The sequence below is a fragment of the Crocuta crocuta genome, unplaced genomic scaffold (assembly GCF_008692635.1).
Source record: "Crocuta crocuta isolate KB4526 unplaced genomic scaffold, BGI_CrCroc_1.0 scaffold854, whole genome shotgun sequence".
NCBI classification, from domain to species: domain Eukaryota; kingdom Metazoa; phylum Chordata; class Mammalia; order Carnivora; family Hyaenidae; genus Crocuta; species Crocuta crocuta.
Window position 1 is genome coordinate 390668 of NW_027531536.1, and position 27341 is coordinate 418008.

General features: G+C 39.5%; 1 protein-coding gene across 1 annotated transcript in view; it reads left to right on the forward strand.

Annotated features, from left to right (window-relative positions):
- FDX1 (ferredoxin 1) overlaps positions 1 to 25242 on the forward strand; it is a 36706-nt gene extending 11464 nt beyond the window's left edge. The window contains exons 3-5 of the mRNA XM_077772662.1: positions 2483 to 2607; positions 23709 to 23838; positions 25094 to 25242. Coding sequence (XP_077628788.1) covers positions 2483 to 2607; positions 23709 to 23838; positions 25094 to 25208 — 370 coding nt within the window. The 3' untranslated portion in view covers positions 25209 to 25242. The remainder of the gene's footprint in view (positions 1 to 2482; positions 2608 to 23708; positions 23839 to 25093) is intronic.
- Positions 25243 to 27341: the final 2099 nt, after the last annotated feature.

The window sequence follows — 27341 nt, forward strand, 5'->3', positions numbered from 1 at the left end:
TTCATGCTTAAGAAAATCCTGGGAGGTAGGTGGGGTAGGGAATAAAAATATATTAAGTCGCTGGCAAACTAGGAACATGAGTCAAAGCAGTTTTAGTTTGCACCATAAGAGTTGATAATTCTCTAGCCAGTAGGGTCATCGGGAAGAGTTATGGAGGCTATAGAAGTAGGGAGCCCAGCCTGGAAGGGGCCCTTTTCTTGGGCCAGCTGCCCCAGGCCACCCTCCCCATATGGTGAAAAGGTAGGCGTCAGCAGCTTTGAGAACTTCCCTCCCTGTGACAAGTCTGTTAAGAACTTTACCACCACAACCCCAGACAGCTTTGTTAAAATACCTGCTGTGGTTGAGCGCAAGAAATGGCTGTAGTAAAAGGTAACAAGTGAAGAAAATAGTTATTTGTGCTGATTAATTGATGATGGTAGGGGATTTAGAAGGATTGTGTTTCTTGGTCAGTGCATGAAATCTTTTGCTAGTTCTTGGAATTGGGGGGGAGAATCTAAGATCCACCAAAACCAATTACAAACGGATAAAGTTATTTGGATAAAGTACCTGTGTAGAATGCTTTAAGGAATAAAATGTTTCCACTAACATACCTTTAATTCTCCTTCACCAGCTTGGTGAAGTCACCAATGTCCCCATCTCACCCATAAGAGGGTGGCTTCCCATGGTCATCTAATGCGTGTATGTGAGAACCGGAGCTAGAATCTACGTCTTTGGATTCTCACGTTCCATACACTTTTGACTGCAGGATTACCTTTCCTTTCTCATTTCTGCTTCCTCACCGCTCCTTTGACAAACCTATTATTTCTCTTACTGAGCAGTTTTTTTTTCCCTCCTGAGACTGTATACCTTTAATACATAGCAGGTGCCTCTTAGCAACAAAACAACTTAAGCCAGGGCTCCTGGGTGGCTCAGTTGGGTAACTATCCAGCTTCGGCTCAGGTCATGATCTCACTGTTGGTGGGTTTGAGCCCCATGTCAGGCTCTGTGCTGACAGCTCAGAGCCCGGAGCCTGCTTCGGATTCTCTGTCTCCTTCTCTCTCTGCCCCGCCCCTGCTCATGCACTGTCTTTCTCTGTCTCTCTTAAAAATAAATAAACATAAATTTTTTTTTTTAAAAAAAGGACTGAAGCCTTAAATACAAGTTATTAATGTGAACTCTCTTAAGTATTTTACGTACATTATCAAAACTAGAATATAAATGTTACCTGGAATTTACAGAAGAGGAGTTCGATATAAAAGACATTTCTGTGCTGTGAGCTTCTAAAGTTTTTGTTTTTTCTTTTTGCTTCGAAAAGAAGTTGGAGACAACAGGTCCTTCTAGAGAGCCATTCTCTTGTCTCTCTCTCTGTCTGTCTCTCTGTCTCTCTCTCTCTCTCTCTCACACACACACACACACACACACACACAACACACACACACACACACACACACACAAGTGATAACTTTTTAATTCACAGAATTCTCCTTTTTTCAGCATTGAATTATCAGGGAGGCCGTTATCTGAAAGGGGCTTTAGTTGCCTCATTTCTAGAATAAGGTAATTGGACTTGATAATTTGCAATATATTTACAGCTCTGAAATTATATAATTCTAGTTTTTACTTACAGTTTTCTTTGATGGATTATTACCCTCTATTGGCAGTAGTGAAGATTGCAACGAATTATTTTAAGCTGAAGTACATCTTTTCGATTGTGAGGTCAAAATCAAAATGACCAGCGGTAGATGATAGGCATCTAGTTGCTATATAATTTCTTTTTCCAGATTTTGGAGTGATGTTTTGAGAAGGAAAAGAAATTTAAGTCCGCCAACTCTAATGGGTAATACGGTATCCTAGAATAAAACACGCAAGGAGGGATCATATTTATCTTCCAACTGATTGAAACAAACAAAAACCTTTTGCAGTCCCTTTGATTGCCGAGTACATGATGTGGACCCAAATGAGATGTGTAAATGCTCCGGAAATAGACCGCTGCCTCTGTGCAACGGTGCACAGCAGATAGCTATGCTCACCGATAGCATGATTTGCTTTTGCAAAGCTCTCCACGGTGTCATCTGCTGGGGACACTATGTACACATGATGCTTTTCAGGGAGCCATGTGAGAACAAAATAGACTTCCTGACTGATGATGATGATTGCTCTCAATGATTGCTGCATGGTGTCACAGAACTGCAACCTATGACTCTAACCCCTGGGGAGACATGGCAGGCGGCCTTCATAGTGATGTCCGTGGCCCTTTCCACAGGGTGGTAGAGCTTCCTTTTTGGTAAATGGGAAGATAGCCATGCCTCTGATTTGTGATGCCTTTTTCTCTAAACTGTGGAAAGGAAAGAACACTACCAAAAGCTTATTTGCGTACATGCGCTCATTGCGTGCATACACCCCCCCACCACCCATTTTTTTGACCTTACAAGTTCCTAAAACAATTATTTTAAAGTATCTTTTGAAATGACTAAAAATAATCAAGGACTGCTTCCTTTTCCAGCTCAGAAGATAAAATAACAGTCCACTTTGTAAACCGCGATGGGCAGACATTGACAGCCAAAGGGAAAGTCGGTGACTCTCTACTAGATGTCGTGGTTGAAAATAACCTAGATATTGATGGCTTTGGTGAGTATGGAACATTTGTTAAAATTCATAAGTGAAACCATTCAGTAGATTTTAACTTTTTTTTTTTTTGCAGAATTTTAACACTTAGCATGCTAAGATAAATATTAAAATTTAGGATGTGTTATATTCTCTTTTGTTTTTGTTTATTATTTTTTTATGTCTTTATTTTGAGAGACAGAGAGCGAGTGGGGGAGGGGCAGAGAGAGAGGGAGACACAGAATCTGAAGCAGGCTCAGGCTCTGAGCTGTCAGCACAGAATGTGATGTGGGGCTCGAACTCATAAACCGAGAGATCATGACCTGAGCCGAAGTCAGATGCTTAACCAACTGAGCCACCCAGGTGCCCCTAGACTTGTTTTTTAAACTTCCATTTTATGGACGAAGAAACCAAGGTTCAGAGCAGTTATTTTTCCCTGGGTCACACAAGGAGTAAGTGCGAGGCCCAGCACTCAAACCCAAGTCTCCAACTCCCAAAGCTCTGCTTTTTTCCTTTATGCCGTTTTCCTAAGAAGCGTCTGTCCTGTGTGAACCCCTGTCACAGAAATTAGGTGGTGAAATAGTTGATACGGTTCTAAGTTTAAGGAGTTTTTAAGTCTCAAGCGGTGATTCTTGGCTGGGATTGAGTTTCAGAGTGTCTACAGAACTTGTAAAAGTGCAGACATCTGTGTTCCATCCTAAATAGTACGGGGAGAAAGGGAAGCTGTGTAGGTATATTTTTCCAAAGCTCCACATGGTTCAGATCCATACCGTGGTTATGAATGACTAATTTAGGGAAAGAACTCATTGGTAATTTAAGTATAATACATATTCTATAATTATAATCTGTAATTCTCTAATTCATCTTCCTCATGCACTCACATTCAGCCGCACTTTTAACGAAACTTGGTTTCTCTGGATTATTCTCTCACAGATGAAAAGTAGTACAAGCACAGTCACTGAGCATAGACTCTGGAATCAGACCCATTATGGTTTGTAAGCCAACACTGACTCTTAACTGGCCGTGAGGCCTGGAGCAAGCCACTTGAAAGGCTGCAGGCCTCTGTTTCCTCTTCTGTAAAGTAGGATTATAATAGTTCTAACCTGATCAGGTTGTTAGAGCTGAAAGGGGGATACTGGAGGTGAAGTGCTTAGTGTGGTGCCGACCGTGGTGAGCATAGCGGGACCCGCGGCACTTAAACGTGGCCCCTCTCATCCTCTCACCCCCAGTTCTGCAGCCGCCCTAACGCTCGGCAGCTTCAGAACTGAGGTGGCTGTGACCACCAGCAGCCTTGCAGCCGCCGCAGGGGCCCGTGGGGCTTGAATCTCTCAGGAAGGCCGATCACCTGTGTCACAGCTTTCTGGAAGAGCTCCGGCCCATGGGGCTCCCTGACCTGTGTCAGAGATTACTCTGTGGAAAAAGATCTACCCCATGACTTCAGTCCACAGCAATCATCGGTGGTTATTTAGCATAACTGCTGAGGCTGGGAAACCCCTGGCGCAAACGGGAGCCTGTCCGAGACCTTAGGGGGAAGAGTTGGGAATGGGATGTGGGGCGTGGGCTCTGAACTGCCCTGGGGACCCAGACGGCCGTGTGCGGCGCAGGACCCTGCTCACGTGCAGGAAAGGTGGGTCAGGGCCCTGGCCTGTCCCCCTGGCTAGCCCGGAGTCCTGGGCGGGAAGGCAGCTGCCTGAACGTTGGAGGGGCGCTGAATCACCCGCCGAGCTCGTCAGCCAGAGGTAGAAGAGGTTCGGGTTCCAAGCATTGAAGGAAACCCTGCGCACTCATCTAGCTGACAGAGCTGACCGAGCAGAGACACCAGGCGCACGCACAACAGGGGAAACAGACTTTAGAGAATTAGAACAGGAAAGTCACTGGAGAAACAAACAGCAACAGCAACAAACCCAGGGCAGAGGGCAGGGATCCTGATGTGCACAGTCGCCACATTGGATTATGTACAATGTCCATTTGTAATGAGAAAAAACATTCGAGGCATCCAGAGAAACGGCAAAGTGTGGCTCATACTCAGGAAAAAATAGTCCGTAGACACTGTCCCGAGGAGGCCTAGGTATTGGACTTAAAAGACAAAGACTTGCTGTCAGCTAGTATAAAAGTTCACGGTGCTGAAGGAAACTATGTGGCAAAAACTATGTCATCTTTACATCTGACAGTGGAGGCTACTACCGCTCTGAGTGAGGATACATAGCTGAAATAATGTTGGTTGTGCCCTTGAGAAAGTTATCTTTTGAGTTCTGAGAAAGCTAATGCGGAGGCTGCGACCAGCGCATCTATACCTGTCTCCACAGAGGCAGCTGTGTATGCCAGGCGTGTGTACGGGACTCTTTACCAGAGATGCTCATAACAGCAAAAATCTGAAACCGCCGAATGCCCATCAGCGGAGGGCTGGTGTGTGGTCACACAACGGGGATATTATATGTCTGGGTTAGAAAAAGTCTCCGGAAGGAGTCTTCAAAACAAAGATCAGTGGTGGCTTAGTCGGTTAAGCGTCCGACTTTCGCTTAGGTCATGANAATTATTGTTAAAAAAAAAAAAAAAAAGATCAGTGGTTACCTGTTGGTGGGAGGGAGATTTCCATTATAAAACTTTGTATAGTTTCTGAGTTTTGAACGGTGTGAATGTGTTACCCATTTTATTTTTAATTAATTAATTTTTAAAGAAGATAGAAGTTTATTGCGTACAGCGTAAGGGAGCAGCGGGCAGGACAGCACTGCTGTCTGCTCGTTACCTGTTTTGAAATGTATCTAAGAAGAAAATCAGAGGAGACAACCTCAATGTCTCATCCTGGGACTTAAGTCATGACTTAAGTCCACTTATACTATGTGCCCATTACACATAATACAGTGTATTTATAATAATGCAGGTAGATGTTTTTAAGTGAAAAACACAATGTATTTAGTTGCTTTTGATTTTTCAGAATGCACTGAAAAAAATCTTAGAAGATGCTCAGTGTTGGTTGTCTCTCCTTGATCTGACTGTGAGTTTTTCATTTTCATTCCACTTTCCTCTGTGTTGTAACTTTTCCTGTAGTGACTTAACTTCAGTACGTGGAGTCAGTCACTGACCTTCCCTCTGCCTCACTTTCATTATCTATCAAATGAGGATAATAATAATAATACACACTTCATAGGACTTGTATAATGGTCAAGTTGACATGTGTCTTCAGAATAATATCTGGCGTGAGAAACGTTTGCCATCAGTCTGTTTTATTGTACACAAATCCGTATGTGTGGTGAGGCACCACTTCACGTCCGTGAGGATGGCTGTCGTCACAAAAACGGGAGAATGACAAGTGTCGGCAGGGGTGAGGGGAAACCGGAGCCGGACGCGTGGCCGGTGGGAAGGTGCGGTGGTGCAGCCGCTGTGGAGAACAGTTTGGCAGGGCCTCGCGTACTTAAACACAGAATGACCATGTGGCCGGGCAGTTGCATTCCTAGGTAGAGTTCCTACCCCCCACCCCCTGAGAATGGAAAGCAGAGACTCAGACAGATGCCGTGCGTTCATAGTAGCACCGTTCTAAAGGTAGAAAGGCTAGAAAACAACTCAAGTGTCCATCAGCAGACGGTGGAGGAAAAAGATGAGGTTTATACATACAGTGGAGTGTTCCTGAACCATAAACAGCAATGAGATTCTGACACATACTGCAGTGTAGATGAAGCTTGAGAACACTGTGCTAAATGAAATAAGCCAGACACAGAGGGACAAATACTCTGTGATTCCACGCATGTGAGGTACCTAGAATAGGGCTGTTCGTAGAGACAAAGTAGACCAGAGGTTCCCAGAGACTGATGCGAGGGAAGAATCTGTTTGGGATGATGAGTATCTTCCGGAAATAGAGAGTGGTGATGCTTGTACAGCATAATGATTGTACTTAATGCCACTGAATTGTATACTTACAAGTGGCTAAATATGGTAGACTTTATGTTATATATATTTTTACTTGTAGTAAAAAATTGTGGTAAAAATAAAATCTGTATAAATACAGAAAGTAACAGTTTTATCTGATTAAGAAAAATAATGCATGTTATTTATTGTAGAAAACTTTGGAAAATTTAATAAGCATGTAAAATAAAATTCATCCATTATTCTACTTTCCATAACCACTAATAACTTTCTGTGCATTTAAAAAAAATTATTTTATCTGTTTATTTTTGAGGAGGGAGAGGAGCAGAGAGAGAGGGAGAGAGAAAGAATCCCATGTGGAGCGCAAACTCATGACCTGTGAGATCCTGACCTGAGCTGAAATAAAGAGTCGTATGCTTAACGGACTGAGCCACCCAGGCATCCACACTTCTGTGCTTTTTAAAATCCCTATTGTGGTGACATGTTATGCAAACATGAATGACATGAAATAAGGGCAATAGAAAAATATGAAAGTTTCATATTCTGTGCCATGTTTGAAATTGTATGCATCTATCCACATTTTTTTTAAAGTTTCTTTATTTTGAGAGAGACCGAGAGAGAGCACCAGCAAGGGAGGGACAGAGGGAGAGGAAGAATCTCAAGCAGGCTCCGCTCAGTCACTGTAGAGCCTGATGTGGGGCTCAAACTCTCCAAAACTGTGAGATTGTGACTTGAGCCAAAATCAAGAGTCAGACCCTTAACTGAGTGAGACACCCAGGTGCCCCATCCACATTTTTAAAAGGTGAAGAGATTCATTTAATTTTGAAGCTGACAGTCATGGTGAATTGTAGACTGTGTTTGTGCTAATGTAATGCCATATGGGGGAGCCACGTTAGCAGATTGAAATGTTTCCTGGGGCCCCTGGGTGGCTCAGTCCGTTAAGTGGTTATGCGTCTGACTCTTGATCTCAGCTCAGGTCTTGAGTTCAAGCCCCGCTATTGGGCTCTGCGCTGGGCGTGGAGTCTACTTAAAAAAAAAGGGGGGGGGTTCCTGATGTTTGACTGGAGCAGACGGACCATGCACTGACTCATCAGGTGATGGTATAGTGCTGAAATACACCCCCTGCCTCCCCACAACCAGTAACTTTGGGATGGAAGTTAAATGTGACCTGATGCTAACAGTTAAACAGTCCTCTGACAGTCTGTGCTGTTAATTTAGGAGTGGATACAATACAGGCAGAGGTGCTTAGAAAGTAGGATTTTAGAAAGCAAAAATATTTTTAAGCTCACAGAAATCTCCGGGAAATCAAGACTGGTGTCTGGAGACGCAGGTGTGCGCTGTGTGTCCTGGGCAGGGCAGCCTCCAGTCTAGGCCGGCGGGGCCAGAAATGCAGGGGTGATCTGCGCTCCGCCTGGCCCGTCCCTGCGTGTGTTCCCATGACAAAATTAGTCTTGACTTGAGTTTTGAATTATGTGAGAATTTGGGGACTGGAGTCCCTGGGATAAAAAAAAAAAAAAGTTCATTGGTTTTAAATGCACTTCCCTCCCCCATTGAACATACCAGAGAATATCTGACATTAAATATACTTTTGTAAACATCATTTAAAATGTCTGTATATTTTTCTATTAAATAGATATGCCATGGTTTATTAAATCCATCTCTTTTTTTGTACATTTAGGTGGCTTCCAATTTTCAATTATTCTAAGTAACCTTAGGGTAAACATCCTCAGAAATACTTTTCTATGTATATGGTTTATAATCTTCCAATACATTACTAGGGATAGAATTACCTGGTAAAGTTTGTTTTATAAATTGTTTGCTCAAATTATTTGCCTGTTTTTCTGATGAGGTATTGCTTGTTTTCTTGGTTAGCAAAGTTCTCTAAATGTGCTATTTGACAAAAAAAAATCATAAAAATGAAAACTAATTTTAAACAGTTAAATGACTTCAAAAAATTTTTAATGTTCTTTTTATTTCTGAGAGAGAGAGAGAGAGACAGCATAAGCAGGGGTAGAGAGAGGGAGACACAGAATCTGAAGCCGGCTCCAGGCTCCGAGCTAGCTGTCAGCACAGAGCCCGACATGGGGCCTGAACCCACAAACAGTGAGATCACAACCAGAGCCTAAGTCGGACGCTTAACCGACTGAGCCAGGTGCCTCAGTTAAATGACTTTCAACCTCTGTTGCTTGAAGCCATGTTTTTCTCAAAGCATTGTAAATAACTTTATTTGCAGTTGATAATTTTCATGAGTTGCTTTCCATTAATTCCTTCTAAATTAAAGCATAATTATTGTGGTCTGACTGCACATACTTATTGTGGTCAAAGTATCTTTTTAAATTTTTAAAAACATTTCATCATTGATGACTGTGTATTGTACTCAAGTGTTTTTCAAACTGCAGCTTCCAACCATTAGTGGGTTGTGAAACCAGTTGGGTGGCTCCCAGCAAGATTTTAAGGAAATCAGAAAGAACAGAATATATAAAAACACACCATCTTTTGCACGGCTATTCATGAACTGTTTGGTTAGCTCTTCTACAAAGTACATGTGTACTGGGTCATGGTGTAGAATGGAATTCATACTGTGAGTCACAGTTTTAAAAAGAGTATTTTTTTTTTTTGGAAAGCCTTTAGTTAGAATGGTTAAGAATGGAGCCTTCCTGTGAAGGTTTAATGCTCAGATCTACTACTGGGCCAGCTTTGTGGCCTTGGGTTAGGTACCTCACCTTTCACATACCTTGTCTTTTGGAGGGTAAAATGGGAATAATGTATGTACCTTATGAGGCTACTGTGAAGATCAAATGAATGGATCTAAGCAACTGCTTAAACATTAGCTATTATTGTTGACATAATAGTTACTACAGGTTCATTGTTCACAGAAAAATTTCTAAATACATTAAAAACTGTTTCCCATAATCTCATCCCACTAGAAGAATCTTTTTTCTCAATATCCTAGGAATAAAAAAAATAAAAAATGCACTAGGAATACAGAAAATTTAATGCTTACACAAATTTTAGTAGTTTGATGAGAATTCTGCATTCATTTATGCAGGCTCAGAAGCTTTAAAGATTAATGATCTAACATGTCCAAAATTTTGGCATGTAAATGAAAACTAGCCATAGTAGGTTCACAAAAGATAAGAGTTAAGCCTAAGCCACTCTGTAGAATAAAGATGAAAGTAATGGGGTCAAGAAGTCTGAAATGTTGGAGTGCCTGGGTCCCTCAGTCATTTGGGCCTCTGATCAGTCTGAACTGTTATCTTTATAAAGAAGAATTCCTTTTAACAACTGTATGCAGGTGGCTATTTCATTAATTCCTAAAGTTGAATAAGGGAGACCCTTTAAATCCTGCCCTTATTAGAAGTCCTCACACAAGCCTGACCAAGTAGAGTCTTTTTTACTTCTTTCCAGGTGACCTCATCCCTTCTGTGACTTAAAAAAATGTTTTTTAATGTTGATTTATTTTTGAGAGAAAGAACACAAGCAGGGGAGGGGCAGAGAGAAGGAGACATAGAATCTGAAGCAGGCTCCAGGCTCGGAGCTGTTAGCACAGAGCCCGATGTGGGCCTCAAACTCATGAATTCTGAGATTATGACCTGGGCTGAGGTCAGACACTTAACTGACTGAGCCACCCAGCCGCCCCTCCCTTCTGTGACTTTAAATCCCATGTAGATGCCCATAAATTCTTACGTTTGCATTTTTAGCCCACCTCTCCTCTGAGCCCTGGACTTCTATATCCAGCTTTCTACTTAACAACCCTTCTTGTAAATTGCATAGGTGTTTTAAAGTCAACACAACTAAACAGCTTTTGATTTTTTTTTCCCCACTGAAACTTGTTCTTCGTGGGGTCTTTGCTGTCGTCAGTGAGCAAAGCTGTTCAAGCCCGAAGCTAGAGAGTGTCTTCTATGCCCCCCTCCCCCCAGGCCCCTCCAGCCCCATCAGGAGCTCCCGTCACTTGGGCCTCATCTCCAATGTGTCCTTTTCCCCGCGTCCCTGCGGGCACCACTTGGGGCTGGCCAGCCATGGTAGACTAGGGACTGTGCTCAGCTGCTTCTGCTCTTGAGCCTGCCCTGGGGGTGATTTGCCCTAATGCACATCAGGGACGTCCCCTGATTAAAGCCATGAATCACTTCCCATTTCACTTAGGATAAAACACACATTCCTTACCCTGAGCCTAACATACCCCACTGCCCTTCTTCTCCCAAATTTCTCATCATCCTCTGTCTCACTTTGGCCACACCAGCCTTTTCCCAAGAGCCGAACTCGCCCAGAATGTTTACTTTGAGACTTCATACACGCTACATTTTTCTCTGCCTGGGGCGCCTCCCTCTCTCCTTTCTCCCGTACACGGGATTTTCATCCATCTAGTCTCAGTTTCTATGTTCCTCCCTCAGAGAACCTTTGCTCAGCCACCCAGTATGAAGTAGGATTCTTCTGGCTGCCCCGAACCATCATTCCCCGTCATGGCGTCCTGTTGTCCTATTTGTTTCTTTCATAGCACGCATCATGATCCGTTAGTTATGTATTTCTTTATACGGCTTCTATATGAAGGATGTTTTATTCTGCCTTATCTATGAAGTAATGAGTGAATACCTAAGGAAAAAGGGTAAATTTTGAAGGAAAAAGGGTAAATTTTGGAAGGAGCACATTTATTTATAAGCTTGCTTATTTCCAACTTTTATATGGATCTAGAACTTTCAGCGGATCTTCTAAGTTTTCAGAGTGCATTGTAGTATTTCATCACTAGGGGGCAGTTCTACCTCTGTGATCAAGTTGACCTAGTTTATTACCTCAGACTTTGGTTTTTTCCTACTATATCATCTACTTCCTTCATATGTCCCTTTGGAGGGAAATGATTCAAATTGGGAGATCTTGATAATGTTCACATAAATCTATATATATTCCTATCATTTTATTGATTCCCTGTTGGTATATTGTATTACTGTCTATGCTAGATCAAACTTTAGAAAATTATATTTTATATTTATATAGACTTTCACATTTTAAATATAATTTAATACAGTTATCCTCTGGATTTTTGGGGGGAGGGAAGGGATTAGGTCAGGGTGGGCAGTCTGTCTTGTCAGCATCATAATATCTGTACAAAATTATGTTTTTTAAAGTTAATTTATTGATTTTGAGAGAGAGGTGGAGAGAGAGAATCACCAGTGTAGGCAGCATGAAGCCTGAGACGGGGCTGGAACCGATGAACCGTGAGATCATGACCTGAGCTGAAATCAAGAATCAGACGCCTAACTGATGGAGCCACCCAGGCGCCCCAACAAAATAATCTTAATGTAAGATACACACATGCACACAGGTATGCAAAATGATCTTTGTCTTGTTGGCAAACACTCAGATTACATGAAAGGAAAGGAGCAACAGTCTGCAGATCGCTGTCCTCTGGGAATTAATATTACCACAAGGATTTCTGAGCATTTCCCCCAAAACTTAATATCATTAGCCTTGTTAAAAAAACAAACAAACAAACCCAAAAACTCAATCTGGAGATGTTTTATTTATTACCAACCTTGAGATTAGACAAGAACCATACTTATTCTTAAGGAAATTTTTTTAAATAATTTTTTTATCATTTATTTATTTTTGAGACAGAGAGAGACAGAACATGAGTGGGGAAGGGGCAGAGAGAGAGGGAGAGACAGAATCTGGAACAGGCTCCAGTCTCTGAGCTGTCAGCACAGAGCCTGACGTGGGGCTCGGACCCATGAACCGCGAGATCATGACCTGAGCTGAAGTTGGATGCTTAACCGACTGAGCCACCCAGGTGCCCCAAGGTAATTTTTAAATTCTGCACAATAACAATATATTAATTACTTACTCTAGCAAAATCAGAAGTACTATGAAAACCAAAACTTCTGTCAAGAATCTCATTGTTATAAGCTGACAGGCTGTGTGAACTGTAAACTTGACATTTGTTTTTACGGCTTAAGTGATGCCATCTTTAGTGGCAAACAGACATGTGTCATCCTTTGTCACTGTTATTTACAGACATCTGAATGTCTGTATGATTTTGTTGATTATAGTGCTGATATTTTCAACCGTGGTTATAATTTACTATTTTTAAAGCCTGTAACAGTTTGAGCCAAGCATTCATTAAGTGCTAATGCCGAAAAATGCATCTGAAAATCAGTTGCTTGGGAATAGAAGTTAGAAGTGACAAAAAGCTATGAAGAAAGCCAAAAATCTGTTGTGATACATATTACTGTTAACTTAGGAGAAATTCTTAATAAAGGCAGCACTAAAGCATATATACCTTTAAGTTCATGAAAATTATTGCATGACCTGGCAAGGACAATGGATACGGTATAGCTGTAATGTGTCCCTAAATCCGATTATCATCTCTGCTAAGTATTTTTGATTATTTGAAAGGTGGACATAGGAATGTAAAAAAATTTGTTTCAAATGTTTGTTCTACCTAAGTATATTTTAAAACAAAAACATGATATGATGATTTATAGATTTATAAGCGATTAGAACCCATCTCCCTATTCTGCCTTTTGGTTTGTTAGGAAAATAACTCTTGAATTAGGAGACCAACACTTTCCAAAATCTTTGAGAACACATACCTCATAAAGTGTGATAATTTTATGCTTACATGCATATGTGTGTGTTTATTTATATCTATATAAAAATATAGATAGGGGTCCTGGGTGGCTCAGTTGATTTAGCGTCCAACTCTTAATGTTGGCATAGGTCATGATCCCAGGGTTATGGGAGTCAGCCCCGCTCTGGGCTCCATGCTAGGCATGGAGGCTGCTTGAGATTCTCTATGTCTCTCTCTCTCCTTCTCTGTCTCTCTCGCTCTGCCCCTCCCGCTGCATTCTCTTTCTCTCTAAAATAATAATAATAATTATATATATATACAGATAACATATATGTATACACACATATTTATATGCACACACGTTTCCTCCATTAATTTATATAACCAACCACTTATAAAGACGCTAAAAGCTGACAGCACTGACACTGCTGTGGGTTGTATACGAGCATGTCACGTACCTTCTGCCCTTCCAGTCCCATCTCTTTCCACGTGTCATTGCACCAGTGCAGTGCGCCCGTGCTCTCGTCAGCTATCGCTTTTAGACTGAAGGTGCTGTTGTTGTACTTTTGTATCCTTTATCCTTTTATAGGTTGCCTTCCAGCCTTTGTCTTGTAGACCGTGTGTGATAAGATTGGAAACTAATAGGTTTAGAGGAAAAGCTTTCAACCTTTAACAGTTAGTGATGGGCTTGTCATATGTAGTCTTTATTATGCTGAAGTATGTTCCTCTATACTGTATACTTGTTGAGAGTTTTTATCATAAACGGATGTTGAATTTTATCATGGTTTTTCTGCATCTTTTGAGTTGATCATATGATTTTTAATTTTCTCTGTTAATGTGCTGTATCACATTTATTTATTTGCATTATGTTGAACCGTCCTTACATCTCAGGAATAAATTCTACTGCATCATGATGTATGATCCTTTTAATGTTCTGTTGAATATTTTGTTGAGAAATTTTACATCTACTTTCATCAAAGATACTGGCTTGTTGTTACCTTCTCTGGTAGTGTCCTTATCTGGCTTTGGTATCAAGTTAGTTTTGGTCTCATAACATAAGTTTGGGAGTATTCCTTCCTCTTTAGTTTTTCAGAAGAGTTTGAGAAGAATTGGCATTAATTCTTCTTTTAATGTTCGGTGGAATTTACCAGTTAAACCATTTGGTCCTGGACTTTTCTTTGTTGGGAAGTTTTGATTACTAACTTAATCATTTTACTCATATTGGTCTGTTCATATTTTCCATTTCTTCATGATTCAGTCTTGGTAGGTTTTATGTTTCTAGGAATTTGTCCATTTCTCCTAGGTTGGCCTATTTGTTGGTATATAATTGTTTCATAGTAGTCTCTTATGATCCTTTGTACTTGTATGGTATCTATTGTAATGTCTTCTTTAATCTGATAGGCATATATTTTTGAGTCTTCTCTATTAGTCTAGCAAAAGGTTTTGTTAGTTTTGTCTTTTCAGAACACCAGCTCTTAGTTCCATTCATCTTTTCTATTATTTTCTGGTCTCTTTCATTTATATCTGCTCTGTTCTTTGTTATTTCCTTCCTTCTGCTAACCTTGGGCTTAGTTTTTTCTTCTTTTTCTAGTTTCTTGAGGTTTAAAGTCAGATCTCTCTCTTTTTTTTTAATGTGGTTATTTATCATTATAAACTTCTTAGAACTGCTTTTGTTAAATTCCATTAGTTTGAGTTGTATTTCCATTTTTGTTTTGGGATTATTATTATTATTTTTATCTTTTGATTTCTTCTTTGGACAATTGGTTGTTCAGGAGTGTATTATTAATTTTCACATATTTGTGAATTTTCTAGTTTTTCTTCTGTTACTGATTTCTAGTTTCATATTGTTGTGGTTGGAAAAGATACTTGGTATGATTTCAGTCTTCTTAAATTTTTAAGACTTGTTTTATGACCTAACATAGTATCTATCTTGGAGAATGTTTAGTGTGCACTTGAGAAGATTATATGTTCTGATGGTCTTGGGTGGAATGTCTGTTAGGTCCATTTGGTCCGAAGCATAGTTAAAGTCTAACATTTCTAGTTGATTTTCTGCCTGGATGATCTATCCATTGTTGAAATTGGGGTATTGAAGTCCCCTATTGTTGTATTGTTGTCTTTTTTTCCCTTTAGATTTGTTAGTCTTTACCTAATATATTTGGGTGTTCTCATGTTGGGTGAATATATTTTTAAAATTGTTATATCTTCTTGAGTTGTCTCCTTTATCATTATTATAATTGCCTTCTTTATCTCTTATTACAGATTTTGAGTTAAAGTTTATTTTGTCTGATATGAGTATATCGAACTCTATTTTGGTTTCCATTTGCATGGGGTATCTTTTTCCAGTCTTTCACTTTGAGTCTTTGTGTCCTTGAAGCTGCAGTGAGTCTTCTGTAGGCAACATATAGTTGGGTCTTTTTTTTTATCCATTCATCCACACTATGTCTTTTGAATGGAGAATTTAATATATTTACATTTAGTTTAATTATGATAGGTAAGGACTTAGTAATGCCATCTTGTTCAATACTTCCTGGCTGTTTTGTAGTTCCCATATTCTTTTATTCCTTTCTTGCTGTCCTCCTCTGTAAATTGATGATTTTACATAGTGGGATCTTTGATTCCCTTTATCCTTTGTATATCTACTGAGGTTTTTGCTTTGTGACTACCATGAAGCTTATATAAAACGTCTGTAGATAATTACTGTCTGTTTTATTCTGATAACAACTTAACTTTCATTGCATGCCAAAAAACTATACCTTTTTACTTCCCCCTTTCAGTTTTTGATATCACTTTATATTTTGTATTTATTAAATTATTATAGCTGTAGCTTTTTAAAATATTTTTGTCCTTTAATCTTTATACTAGAGTTAAGTGGTTAATACACCATATTATGGTATATATTCTAAATGTGACTATATTCTTACTTTTACCAGTGTGTTGTACATTTCTATGTTACTAAGTAGCATCCTTTCATTTTATTTATTTATTTTTTTGTAATCTCTACATCCATTGTAGGGCTTGAACTCATGACCCTGAAATCAAGAGTCATATGCTCTTCTTAACTGAGCCAACTAGGTGCCCCACTTCCTTTCATTTTAACTTCAAGAATTCCTTTTATCATTTCTTGTAAGGCAGGTTTAGTGGAAGAATTTCCTCAGTTTTCATTTTTCTGGGAGTCTTTGTCTCTCATTTCTGAAGGACAACTTTGTCAGAGTATTTTTGGTTGGTGGTTTTCCTGTCAGCATGTTGTGTATGTCATACCATTGTCTCCTGGCCTGTAAAGTTTCTGCTGAGAAATTTAGTGATAGCTTTATGGGGATTTCCTTGTAAATTACAAGCTGCTTTTCTCTTGCTGCTTTTAAGATACCTTCTTTGTCTTTGATCTTTGGCAGTTTTATTGTTATGTGTCTCGAAGAACATCTCTTCAAGTTGAGTTTGGGGACCGATGAGCTTTATGAATTTGCATGTCCAAATCTCTCCCAGATTTTGGAAGTTCTCAGCCTTTCTTATTTCTTTACATAAGCTTTTTGGTGTCTTCTCTCTCTCTTCTGTATCCGGCACTCCAGTAATTCATGGATTGTTTTGATCGTCAAAACACCTGTTGATCACATAGGCTTTATTACTCTTTTCCATTCTTTTTTCTTTTTCTCCTCTGACTGGATAATTTCAGAGGTCCTACCTTCTAATTCACAGATTCTGTATTATGCATGGGTGCATTCTCTTGCTGATGGTCTCAGATGCATTTACCATTTCATTCATTGTATTCTTCAGCTCCAGAAGTTCTATTTGGTTGTCTTTTATGATTTCAGAGCTCTTTGTTAAACTTACCATTTTGTTCATGCATTCTTTTTTCCTGATTTCATTGAATTGTCTTTATGTGGTTTGTTTTTTGTTTTTGTTACTCATTTGGTTTCCTTATCAGGTAAATAGCAGATCTTCATGTCTTTGGGGTTGGTTACTGGAAAATTATTGCGTTCTCTCAGTGATGTCATATTTCCTTGCTTTTTCATGTTCTTTGAAGTCTCATGATGCTGCCTTCACATTTGTAGTAGCAATACCTCCTCCAGTCTTCACTGACTGCCTTCGGGAGGGAAATACTTGTCATCAGCCCTGATAGGGACTCTGAGGCTTTCTCAGGCCTTCAGTGGATTCACCTGCTGCACTCTTGATTCCTCTTGTGGCAGAATTCTGAAGCTTCTGTGCCTTCTCTGGATTCTGCAGGGCCAGATTGTATGCGACAACCTTCCTTTTACTTTTCTGAGGGCGGTCTCTCCCAGGCCCACAGATCTGTGTGCATGCTTACTAGTCATCTGCGTAAGCTCAGTATCGCTTCCCTTGGGAGTGTGCATGGGAAGTTGGCCACAGGCTCAGAGGGGAGATGTGTGGGTGAGATGTGTGGAGTACTTGGGGTATCCGTGGGCTGGCGGGGTTGATCTGTGGGTGAGGCATTCCCAGTACTCATGGGAGGGCCTCCTACTAGAGCACATGACGTGGTTAGTAAGACTCATGTCTCTTTGAAATATTGTGAGCCCTGATTGCTGTCTCCTAGCCTCTCACTGACCCCTATTCGTTCAGCTCAAACTCGGTACTCGGGATGAGGCAAGAGGGAAGTGGGCCTGTTGGCAGCATTTTCTCAAAATGGCTTTCCTCATTCTTGGGCTGCACCAAAGTTTCAGCCTCCTGTCTGTATCCCACAGCTCCCACAGAGGCATATTGTGGGTGGGTGCCAGGATGTCACTGTTGAAGGTCGGATATGATAGGGCCACATATTCATTGTCCATCTTGCTGATGTCACTCCCTTACCACAGTTAATTTTAAAATACTTTCATTACTCCAATGGAAATTCTGTACCTTTTAGCTATCACTCCCTAACCCCCCATTTCCCTACCCCTATACAATCACATATTCACTTTTTATCTGTAGATTTGCCTATTCTGGATGCTACCTGTAAATGGAATCATATTATAAGTCATCTTTTGTAACTGACTTCTTCCATTTAGTGTATTAAAAAAATGTTTTTAATGTTTAGTTTTAAGAGCAAGAAAGAGAGAAATGGAGTGCAAGCCAGGGAGAGGCAGAGAGAGAGGGAGACACAGAATCCAAAGCAGGCTCTAGGCTCCCAGCTGACAGCACAGAGCCCAATGTGGGGCTTGATCCTGCACACTGTGAGATCACGACCCGAGCCAAAATCAGACACTCAACTGACTGCAGCACCCAGGTGCCTCACCCGCCCCATTTAGTATATTTTTAAGGTTCTTCTATGTTGTAACATATATCAGTACTTCATTCTTTTTTATGGCCAAGTAATGTTAATATTCCATTTTATGGATGTACTACATTTTGTTTACAGTTTCCTCCCTTTATAGATATTTGGATTGTTTCAACTTCTTGGTTATGGCCAAGGTACAAAGGCAATTAATGAAGAATACTCTTTTCAACAAAGGGCATAATCTGGGAATAATTGGACATCCATATGGAAAATAAAAAGGAATCTTGACCTAAACTGCATACCTTATACAAAAATCAACTTAAAATTGATTGAGATCTAAATGTAAAAGTTAAACTATGACACTACTAAAAGGAAGCATAGAAGAAAATCTTTGGGACCTAGAGTAATAAGCAAAGTTCTTACATAGGATGCTAAAAGCACAATCTGAAGAAGAAAATATATGAATTGGAATTCATCAAAATTAAAAACTTTTACTCTGCCAATGACATGGTCAAGAGTATGAAAAGACAAGCTAGAGTATGAGAAAATACTTGCAAATCATATGTCCAGTTAAGGACTGGTATCCGTAACATGTAGGGAACTCTCAAAACTCAACACTAAAGAGCAAACAACCCAGTTAAAAAATGGGTAACAGAGGGGCGCCTGGGTGGCTTAGTCGGTTGGGCGTCCGACTTTCACTTAGGTCATGATCTCGCGGTTCGTGGGTTCGAGCCCCGCGTCGGGCTCTGTGCTGACTGCCATCTCGGAGCCTGGAGCCTGTTTCAGAGTCTGTCACTCCCTCTCTCTCTGACCCTCCCCTGCTCACGCTGTCTGTCTCTCTCTCTCTCCTAGAAATAAATAAAACATAAAAAAAAAAATAAAAAAAAATAAAAAATAAAAAATGGGTAACAGATATGAACAGGCACTTCACCAAAGAGAATACAGAGATGACAGATAAGCACATAAAAATATATTCAAGGGCAGCTGGACTTGAACTTGGACATATATACAACTCTGGGCTTTTTGAAGCTTTCCCATAGTGGTATAAGAGACAAAATGATGCCATTCTCCCAAACGGCTTTGGAAAAAGTGATGGAAGCCCCCCGCCCTGACAAACCCCTAGATATTCAACATCTTCAGTTTTTGGAGAAAATGCAAATGAAAACCACAATGCAATACCACAGCATACCTGCTGGAAACAAACTGTGGTGCATCCACACAGTGGAATACTTGTCTGCAGTAAATAGGAATGAATTGTGGACGTCTGCTCATGACAGCTTGTATGAATCTTGCAGGCATTCTGCTGAGTGAAAGCAGCCCATCTCAAAAGGTTGTACATGGTATGGTTGTATTAATGTGACATTCTGAAAAGACTACACTATAAGATGGAGACCAGATCCGTGGTTGCCAGGGGTTAGGGATGGGGGAGGATGTGACTCCAGAGTACAGTCCAAGGGAAGGTTTGGGGGTGATGAAACTGTTCTCTATGGACTGTGGTGGTGGTCACACAAACTCATACATGTGTTAAAATTCACAGAACTAGATCAAGTCAGGTGCTTCCTAATTGGGGGACTATTTTTAACTATAAGACCAGGAAGAAATAGCCATCATGAAATAATGTTTTATGAGATGAAAAAAGAACAAGAAAAGGAGTAACTTTTTTCCTGAAATAGCCTTTTGTTCTCACACTTTTAGGCTTTTTGAAAAAATGTATTTCTTTTCCTCCTAAGTACTTTTTTCAGAGACCTGTTTTCACTATTTTCTTTTTTTTTTATTTATTTATTTTTTTAATGTTTTATATATTTCTAGGAGACAGAGAGAGAGACAGCGTGAGCAGNTGTTTTTTAATAGAATATACAGGTTCAATCTCAAAACAAAAATACTGCTCAGATTGTCTTATTATCTTGGGGGTTTTGTAAGATTGTTTCTTCTAATAAGTGTGATTCATGAGGTCTTATAAATCTTTGCTGGCGTTTTTTTCAAAAGCGACACTTGTACCACAATATGACTATTATGTTTTCCTACTACAATGTTAGCCATCTTACACAGGCTGACTTGTTTTCATTCTGAGACATTCTACTGTATTTGAATCCTTCCTAGTACAAAGAATAAGAAAATCATACCTTTTGACAACTTATGGCAGACAGAGTTTGAAAAGGACCATAAAATAGAGAGTGATCATGAATGTAGTGTGTTCATTTGAAGAGTAAAAACGGGACTAGAATGTGTAATAGGAAGTTAGCTTGTACGGACCAAAAGTTAATCTTCCGTATATGCTCAACATTTGTCAAATCCCTGTTAGAATCCTCTTCATCTCTGAGCTCGGCAGCGTAAGCAAGATGTGGAAACAGTTGGCAGGTTTCCTGAGAAGGCACTGGAAATTAGCGTAGAGAATGAAAATAAACCCTTTAAGAGGTTAAAAGAATTCAGGTTTCCTGAGGAAGGGACATGAAAGCACGTGGAGCGCTGGGACTTGGATGGTAACTCTTCATTTTGTCTGACCAGGGGGTGCAGGAAGGACTGTCCTAAATTTTTCCAGAGGGATTTATTGGGCATGTGATGACCTTTTGTCTCCATTCCAAGATGACTGAGGCCATATTGTATACACTGTCCTCCTCCCTGGACTTTTCTCACGTTGCACTTTTCTGGTTCGCTCTCTACCATTGGGGACATTCTTATTTTGACTCTTTCCCGGAGGGGGTCTCTCCTTGGCTGTCTCTGCTTCCTTCCATCATTTTACCCTCGCCCTGGAGAAATCTCACGGGTTTTGCTCCTGTCTTATTCATCTCGAATCCATCCTTTCTACACAGCCTCCAGTGAGACGTGTCCAAATAGAACGTGCCATGTCACTTCCTGCTCAGAATCCTTCAGGCTTCCCGCAGCCTACAGCAGGGGCTCAGGGCCACCACCTCTGCAGGGGCTGGGGCTGGGAAAGGACAGGAGGAGTGACGCGTGTCCGTGACCCCCAGCCACTCCTGGCGTTGTGGTGGCCCGCCCTGAGACATGGATTTTTGCCTGCGCGTCAGAGTTACCCACCCAGCGTGTCGGGAAACAAGGTAGAAAATAATGGGCCTGTGGAACAAGTTCAGGCTCCAGAGGAGAGCACGGGAGACCCTCTAGGCATGGTCCCCTGATGCCCCCCCCTCCCGACACCCCATCCTGCCTGGAACCGGGGGCTCTGTTTTATCCTTGTCTTCTGTCACACATGGCCCGCAGTTCTCAGGATTTGATTTTCTCAATGGCAAAATTCTGAAGACAAGTATAAGAGCTTTTTAAATTAAGAAAGTTGCTTGAAATACTTTGTAAGTATTGTTTGCCTTACATTTTAAAGACCCAAGGATGCCGGCTTTCCTGATATTTGTCCTACAGTATCTCTGGAGGCATATGCCATTTTAGTTTTGAGTTTGGACGGGTTGTTGATTAAATGAAAATAGGGATCGAGATTTAATATATGTTTATTGGATACTGGTGAACAAGCCCATTAAGAACTGTAATTCTCTGTGGAGTCATAAAATATTGGAGACACAAGGCCCTTAGAGATCATCTACTCAATCATTGTACAGATGAGAAAAAACCAACACCCTTGGGAGACTTGCCTGGGACACAGGAGAGAGTACTTGTAAGTCTTCAGGGTCACATTACAGCAATTTTCCTTTTAACGCAGAACTTTTTAAACTTGAGATACATATATGAAGCCCCCCCCTTTCATGTAAAATACACCCATTTACCTTTTTGTGTGAATGTTTAAAATTTACACAAAAATAGAAAAGGAAGCTACTTATTCAAATAACTGATTGCTGTGTATGTATATCTGTATATGTTATATTTATATATATTTGTATATACATGTACTTATATATATTTAGTATTTAGGTAAGGTGACTTAGATTATGGAGTGGCAGGAACTAGTTATCTTCGACATTGGGAAACTCAGCCGAAGCCGTTGACTCCTCTCTAACTAGCAGTATGAGCTCTAGGCTATTCACTTAATTTCTTGGGTTTAATTCCTGTTGTATTTAAAAATAAAAGAATTACTTTAAGATTCCTTATAACTTCCAAATAATAGTATTAATACATAACAATAATATTAATACATAAATAATAATAACAGCAATAATAATACATTTGTATTGGGCTTTCTGCCTACCAGTCATGGTTGCAAATACACATGTTAAGCGAACACGCATATTACACAAATTCTTGCAACTACCAAGTGAGGTTGGTACAGTTACTGTTGGGGGTGTGGGAACTGAGGCTTGGGGGTTCAAGTAGCTCAAGGTGATGCAGTTAGTACAGACAGGAGGTGGGACTTCAGCCTGGGAGTCTGGCTCCGGAGCCCACTTTAACTCCTGTGCTCCAGTGAATGTGCTCTCTCCACTTAAGCCCGTTACTGCTTGGAATTAGATTTAGTAAAATAAATACTTAAGGAACTCTCTCATTTCTTTGTTAAATTTTTTAGATAATAAAATGTGATTGACAAATGTGTAAATTATGAGGGAACAACTCTTATTAAAATGATTAATTCATTCAAAGAAAATGAAGAAAGTTACTAGTTATTGGTGATAGTTCTATATTTTATGTATTGTTTACTGAGCAAAAGAGAATCTAAGTCCAAGTGAAGTTCTCCTAGGACCTTATAATCTTTAAAGTTGTGTAAAGGCTTTAAAAATTATTTTAAAAAAGGGCACCTGGGTGGCTCAGTTGGTTGGGTGTCTGACTTCAGCTCAGGTCATGATCTCATGAGTTTGAGCCCTGTGTTGGGTTCTTGGCTGACAGCTTGGAGCCTGGAGCCTGCTTTGGATTCTATGTCTTCCTCTCTCTGTGCCTCTCCCCTTCTCATGCTCTGTCTCTCTTTCTCTCTCAAAAATAAATAACACATTTTAAAAAATTGAAAAAAAAAATAGAAGTGGAACAAGAGAAATATTCTTATTTAGAACCAACATATCTTAAAATGACTTACTTGATTCTATCTCAATTATTAGGAGAGATAGAGAAGAACATTTACTTTGTTATAGGCATATGTTTGGTTGCTTTCTAAATCTTCTCATATACCACAAGGCTTCATAAATTGTATTGAGCTCTCCAGAATAAAGGTAAGTAACTTATAGAGCTATTATAAAAATTATTACTACATAATTTTAAAAATACATATTGGTATATGCACGTATGTCTGAGTTTACTGACTTGTAACCTCTTCAATATCAGGCTCATGTATTTTTGTGTTTCCCATCACAGCACGTAGCCCAGAGCCTTTTTCACACAATATGTGAGAGTGATTTCAAATTGTGTATGTGTATGGGGTTGGGGGTGAGAGGAGTTGGGAGGTAGAGGGGTATAGGGGGGGTAGTCCCTAATTCTCATTATTATTCGGAAACAAAGTCTGTATACTAATGTTCATTCTAAAATTTAGAAATAATTAACTTTAATTAATTGAAACTAGGTTTGAATTGTGAGTGATGGAGGGGGGAGCGTGTTCACTGTCTGTTGCCTTTACAGGTGCGTGTGAGGGAACCTTGGCCTGCTCTACCTGTCACCTCATCTTTGAAGACCACATATTTGAGAAGTTAGATGCTGTCACTGATGAGGAGAGTGACATGCTCGATCTGGCGTATGGGCTAACAGATAGGTAAGATTTTAGGACCACTTCACCTGTACTAATAATAATCTGCGAAGATAAAGTTCTAGTAGTTCATATCTACCTTAGACCAGCCCCATGCATGTAGTAGTGATCTCCTGGCATAGACACATATCAGTCACGAACTCTGAATATCAAATATGTGACATTTCTTTTTGTTTTCACTGTTCTACAGTCTTCACCCTTGTGAAACTTTGTTTTGCTAAAGTTAAAAAATCAATTGAAAGAAAAAAAAATCAATTGAAGGTATTGGAGATATAAGTTCGAGATCCTGATAAATCTACTTTAGTCTATTTTTATTCCAGGGATTAATATTTTTCACAGTTTAATGAGTTGGGATTCAATTTAATGCTTTTTACAGTGTTCTTGAAGGACAGATTTGATAATTGGGTGAAATTATTATGGCAGGTTTTACCTCCTTCAAAGAACAAAATTTTTAAAGAAACTTATGTATAAAATAACTATGTTAAAATGAATATGCCTGTTTCTAAGTGCACCTGATAGTAATTGATTCCAAGATTATTCTTGTTATTTATTAATAGGTGGAATTCCTGGTAAAATAGATTTATAGTAACTAGTGATATCAAGTGATGCTCTATTTTAAAAAATAACCTTGTCTTGGGGCGCCTGGGTGGCTCAGCCAGTTGAGCGTCCGACTTCGGCTCAGGTCATGATCTCACAGTTTGTGGGTTTGAGCCCTGCGTCGGTCTCTGTGCTGACAGCTTGGAGCCTGGAGCCTATTCATATTCTGTGTCTCCCTTTCTCGCTGCCCCTCCCTGACTCATGCTCGCTCGCTCGCTCTCTTTCTCTCTCAAAAATAAGTAAACATTTTTTAAAAAGTGTAGCTTTCTTTTACAGTCTATATGGTTTTAACTGTCGGAGGATTGATCAGCCGCTTTCTCCATGTAGCTAAAACTTCTATTCTCTACTACACTGTTGTGTCTTCTGATCGTTTCATTGCTTGCCAGCCCTTTCAGCAAAAACTAGTGATTGTAGTAGATGATAGAAACTGAAGATTAAAGTGCTTCAGCACCACCTCACTTTTTATTTTCATATCTACGTTCTACCCTCTGTACCCTCCGTATTTACCCTCTAGCTTTGAAAGGGTTGGGTATGTCTTTTTGATATAATGGCAATTTAAAAGGTAAGTAAATCTCTAACTGCTTTGGGTAAGAAAACATCCAACAAGCTGCCTTGTGAATTATCCATCCTTGACCCTAACAACATCTCTCCCTCTTTCACGCAGATCTCGGTTGGGCTGCCAAATCTGTTTGACAAAGTCTATGGACAATATGACCGTTCGAGTACCTGATGTGGTGGCCGATGCCAGACAATCCGTAGATGTGGGCAAGAACTCCTAAGCTAGAATAAATTGGAATATTTTCAAAAATTTTACTATTTTTATAGTTTTTATTTCTTAATGTAATGAAATGAGAACATAGATGAAGGGGTTTATTATGATGATAAGCTTTACTATAATTGACCTTACATAATACTGTATTTTGTAGTTCTAAGAGTACACAGTCCTTATTTTGGTTAAATAATAAAAAGCAAATAAAATATTAGAAAATAGTTAATATTATAAAACCTTACATATTTTACCTTATGTCTGTTTAGCAACTTTAGCAAGATGTTTTCACACAAATTTTATCCCTAATTACCTGTAAGTTAGGTTAAAAAAAGATCTTTTCCCTGTTAGATGCGGGTAAAGACAGAGCTCTAGGCCGTAGATCAAATTAGAAGGTATGTAGTAGAAACCACATCTTCTTACCCAACTTATAGGTTCAGGTTGAAACTAGAGAAGTTATGAATACTCTTGTTTATAGGAGTAATTAAGTGGACAAAACTAACCACTCAGTAAACTGCTTCATTTCAAAGATAACTAGTTATAAATAAATATTTCAGAATTTTGATTCAGTGAAACATACCTGGACTCCTCACAGCGTGGTGCTGGTTTCTGAGGGCTGGTGTCCTAAGAGCGAGCTCCCATGCCAGGTAGAAGTCGTGTCCTTTCAGTGACCCAGTTATGGAAGTCACACAGCATCACTTCTGCCTGTTCCCTTCATTAGAAGTGAGGCACTCAGTCTGGCCCATCGCTTGAACAGAGTGGTGTCAGAGAACCTGCAGATAGGCTTTTACACTACACTATTATTTTCAGCCACTACACTATTATTTTCAGGTTAGCTCACTGGCAAGCACATTATTGCCTATGAAAATTGTCCCTTTAACCAACAATGTTCTAAACATTTCAAGAAGGGCTGGATTTGTTCTTATACTGCATTTTGAAAGATTCTTGTATCTTCTTTTTTTATGATGGTTCATTGGCTTTATTCTATAACTCCTAACAGTTTTCTTCTTGACAGTTGGTTAAAATCCAAGGGAATAATGGTGGGTTCTTTTTCAATGCTGTATAATTTTAGTTTACATTTCACTGCATTTTGCCATCAAGAAAGGCAGCCTCCTTTGGTATAATAGTCTATATAATTGTTGGTTACATGCTAATACTTAATACTGTATTTGCTTTTCACAAATAAAACCAACCTGTAATTATGTAAGTAACTCAAAACTGCTGAGTTTTTCAAGTGAACAATTCTAAGAAGTTTGAGAACCTTTTGCCTAACTTTCACTGTTAAAATACTGTCTAATTTTTGTCTTAAAGGACAGTTTTCTCATTTTCCTTATAACTATTTAAGTATCGAATGGTGATCCATGTGGTTTCTATCATAGTCATTTAGCATTAGAACAATTACATTTTGATTGAAAAAATGTTTTCTAAGAGGAACTTAGATTCATTATGTGTTTTCCCATCTTTTTCTTTTTTTTATAACTATGTTAATTGCTTTTCCTGCCCTTAAACTCCCCCAAATTTTGTTAAACCACACTATGGATCAGAATTTGTTAGATGGATTTCTTATTTATAGGATGACTTATCACCCTATAAATTAAAAAATAGAAATAATGTGTTGTATGTATATTTCTAAAAATAGCATATGAAACTTTATTCTAAGTGTAAACTATTCAAAGGTATTCCAACATTGCACACATACTTTGTTTCCTGTTAGAGAAATATTTAAGAATAGAAACATGGTCTTGGTTAAGCAACAACAGGATTCCTTTTATGTGTCAACACATCACATGATATCAAGTTGTTTTTATCAGATTTTTTTTTGTTTATAAGTTTCTAGAAACTTAACAATTAGAAAAGCAGCTGGCAAGGGGAAGACATGACCACTTGCAGACACAGAGTTCCTATTTCAGAGCAGAAACAGGGTTAAAAGATAATTTAAGTCTACTAGAGGCCATTGAGGAGAGAAGTGGACGGGAAAGATTTCTAGAGCGAGGTGTCACTTCTGCAGAAACTGGCAGTACACGTTCTCTAATCAATGCCTTTATTCCTCTTGCCTTCTGACTCCCATTTGCTTATTGTCTTACTACCTGGGTACATTATTTGTCTTTTAATTATTACACCCGATTTGATGTTATAGAATTAAGCA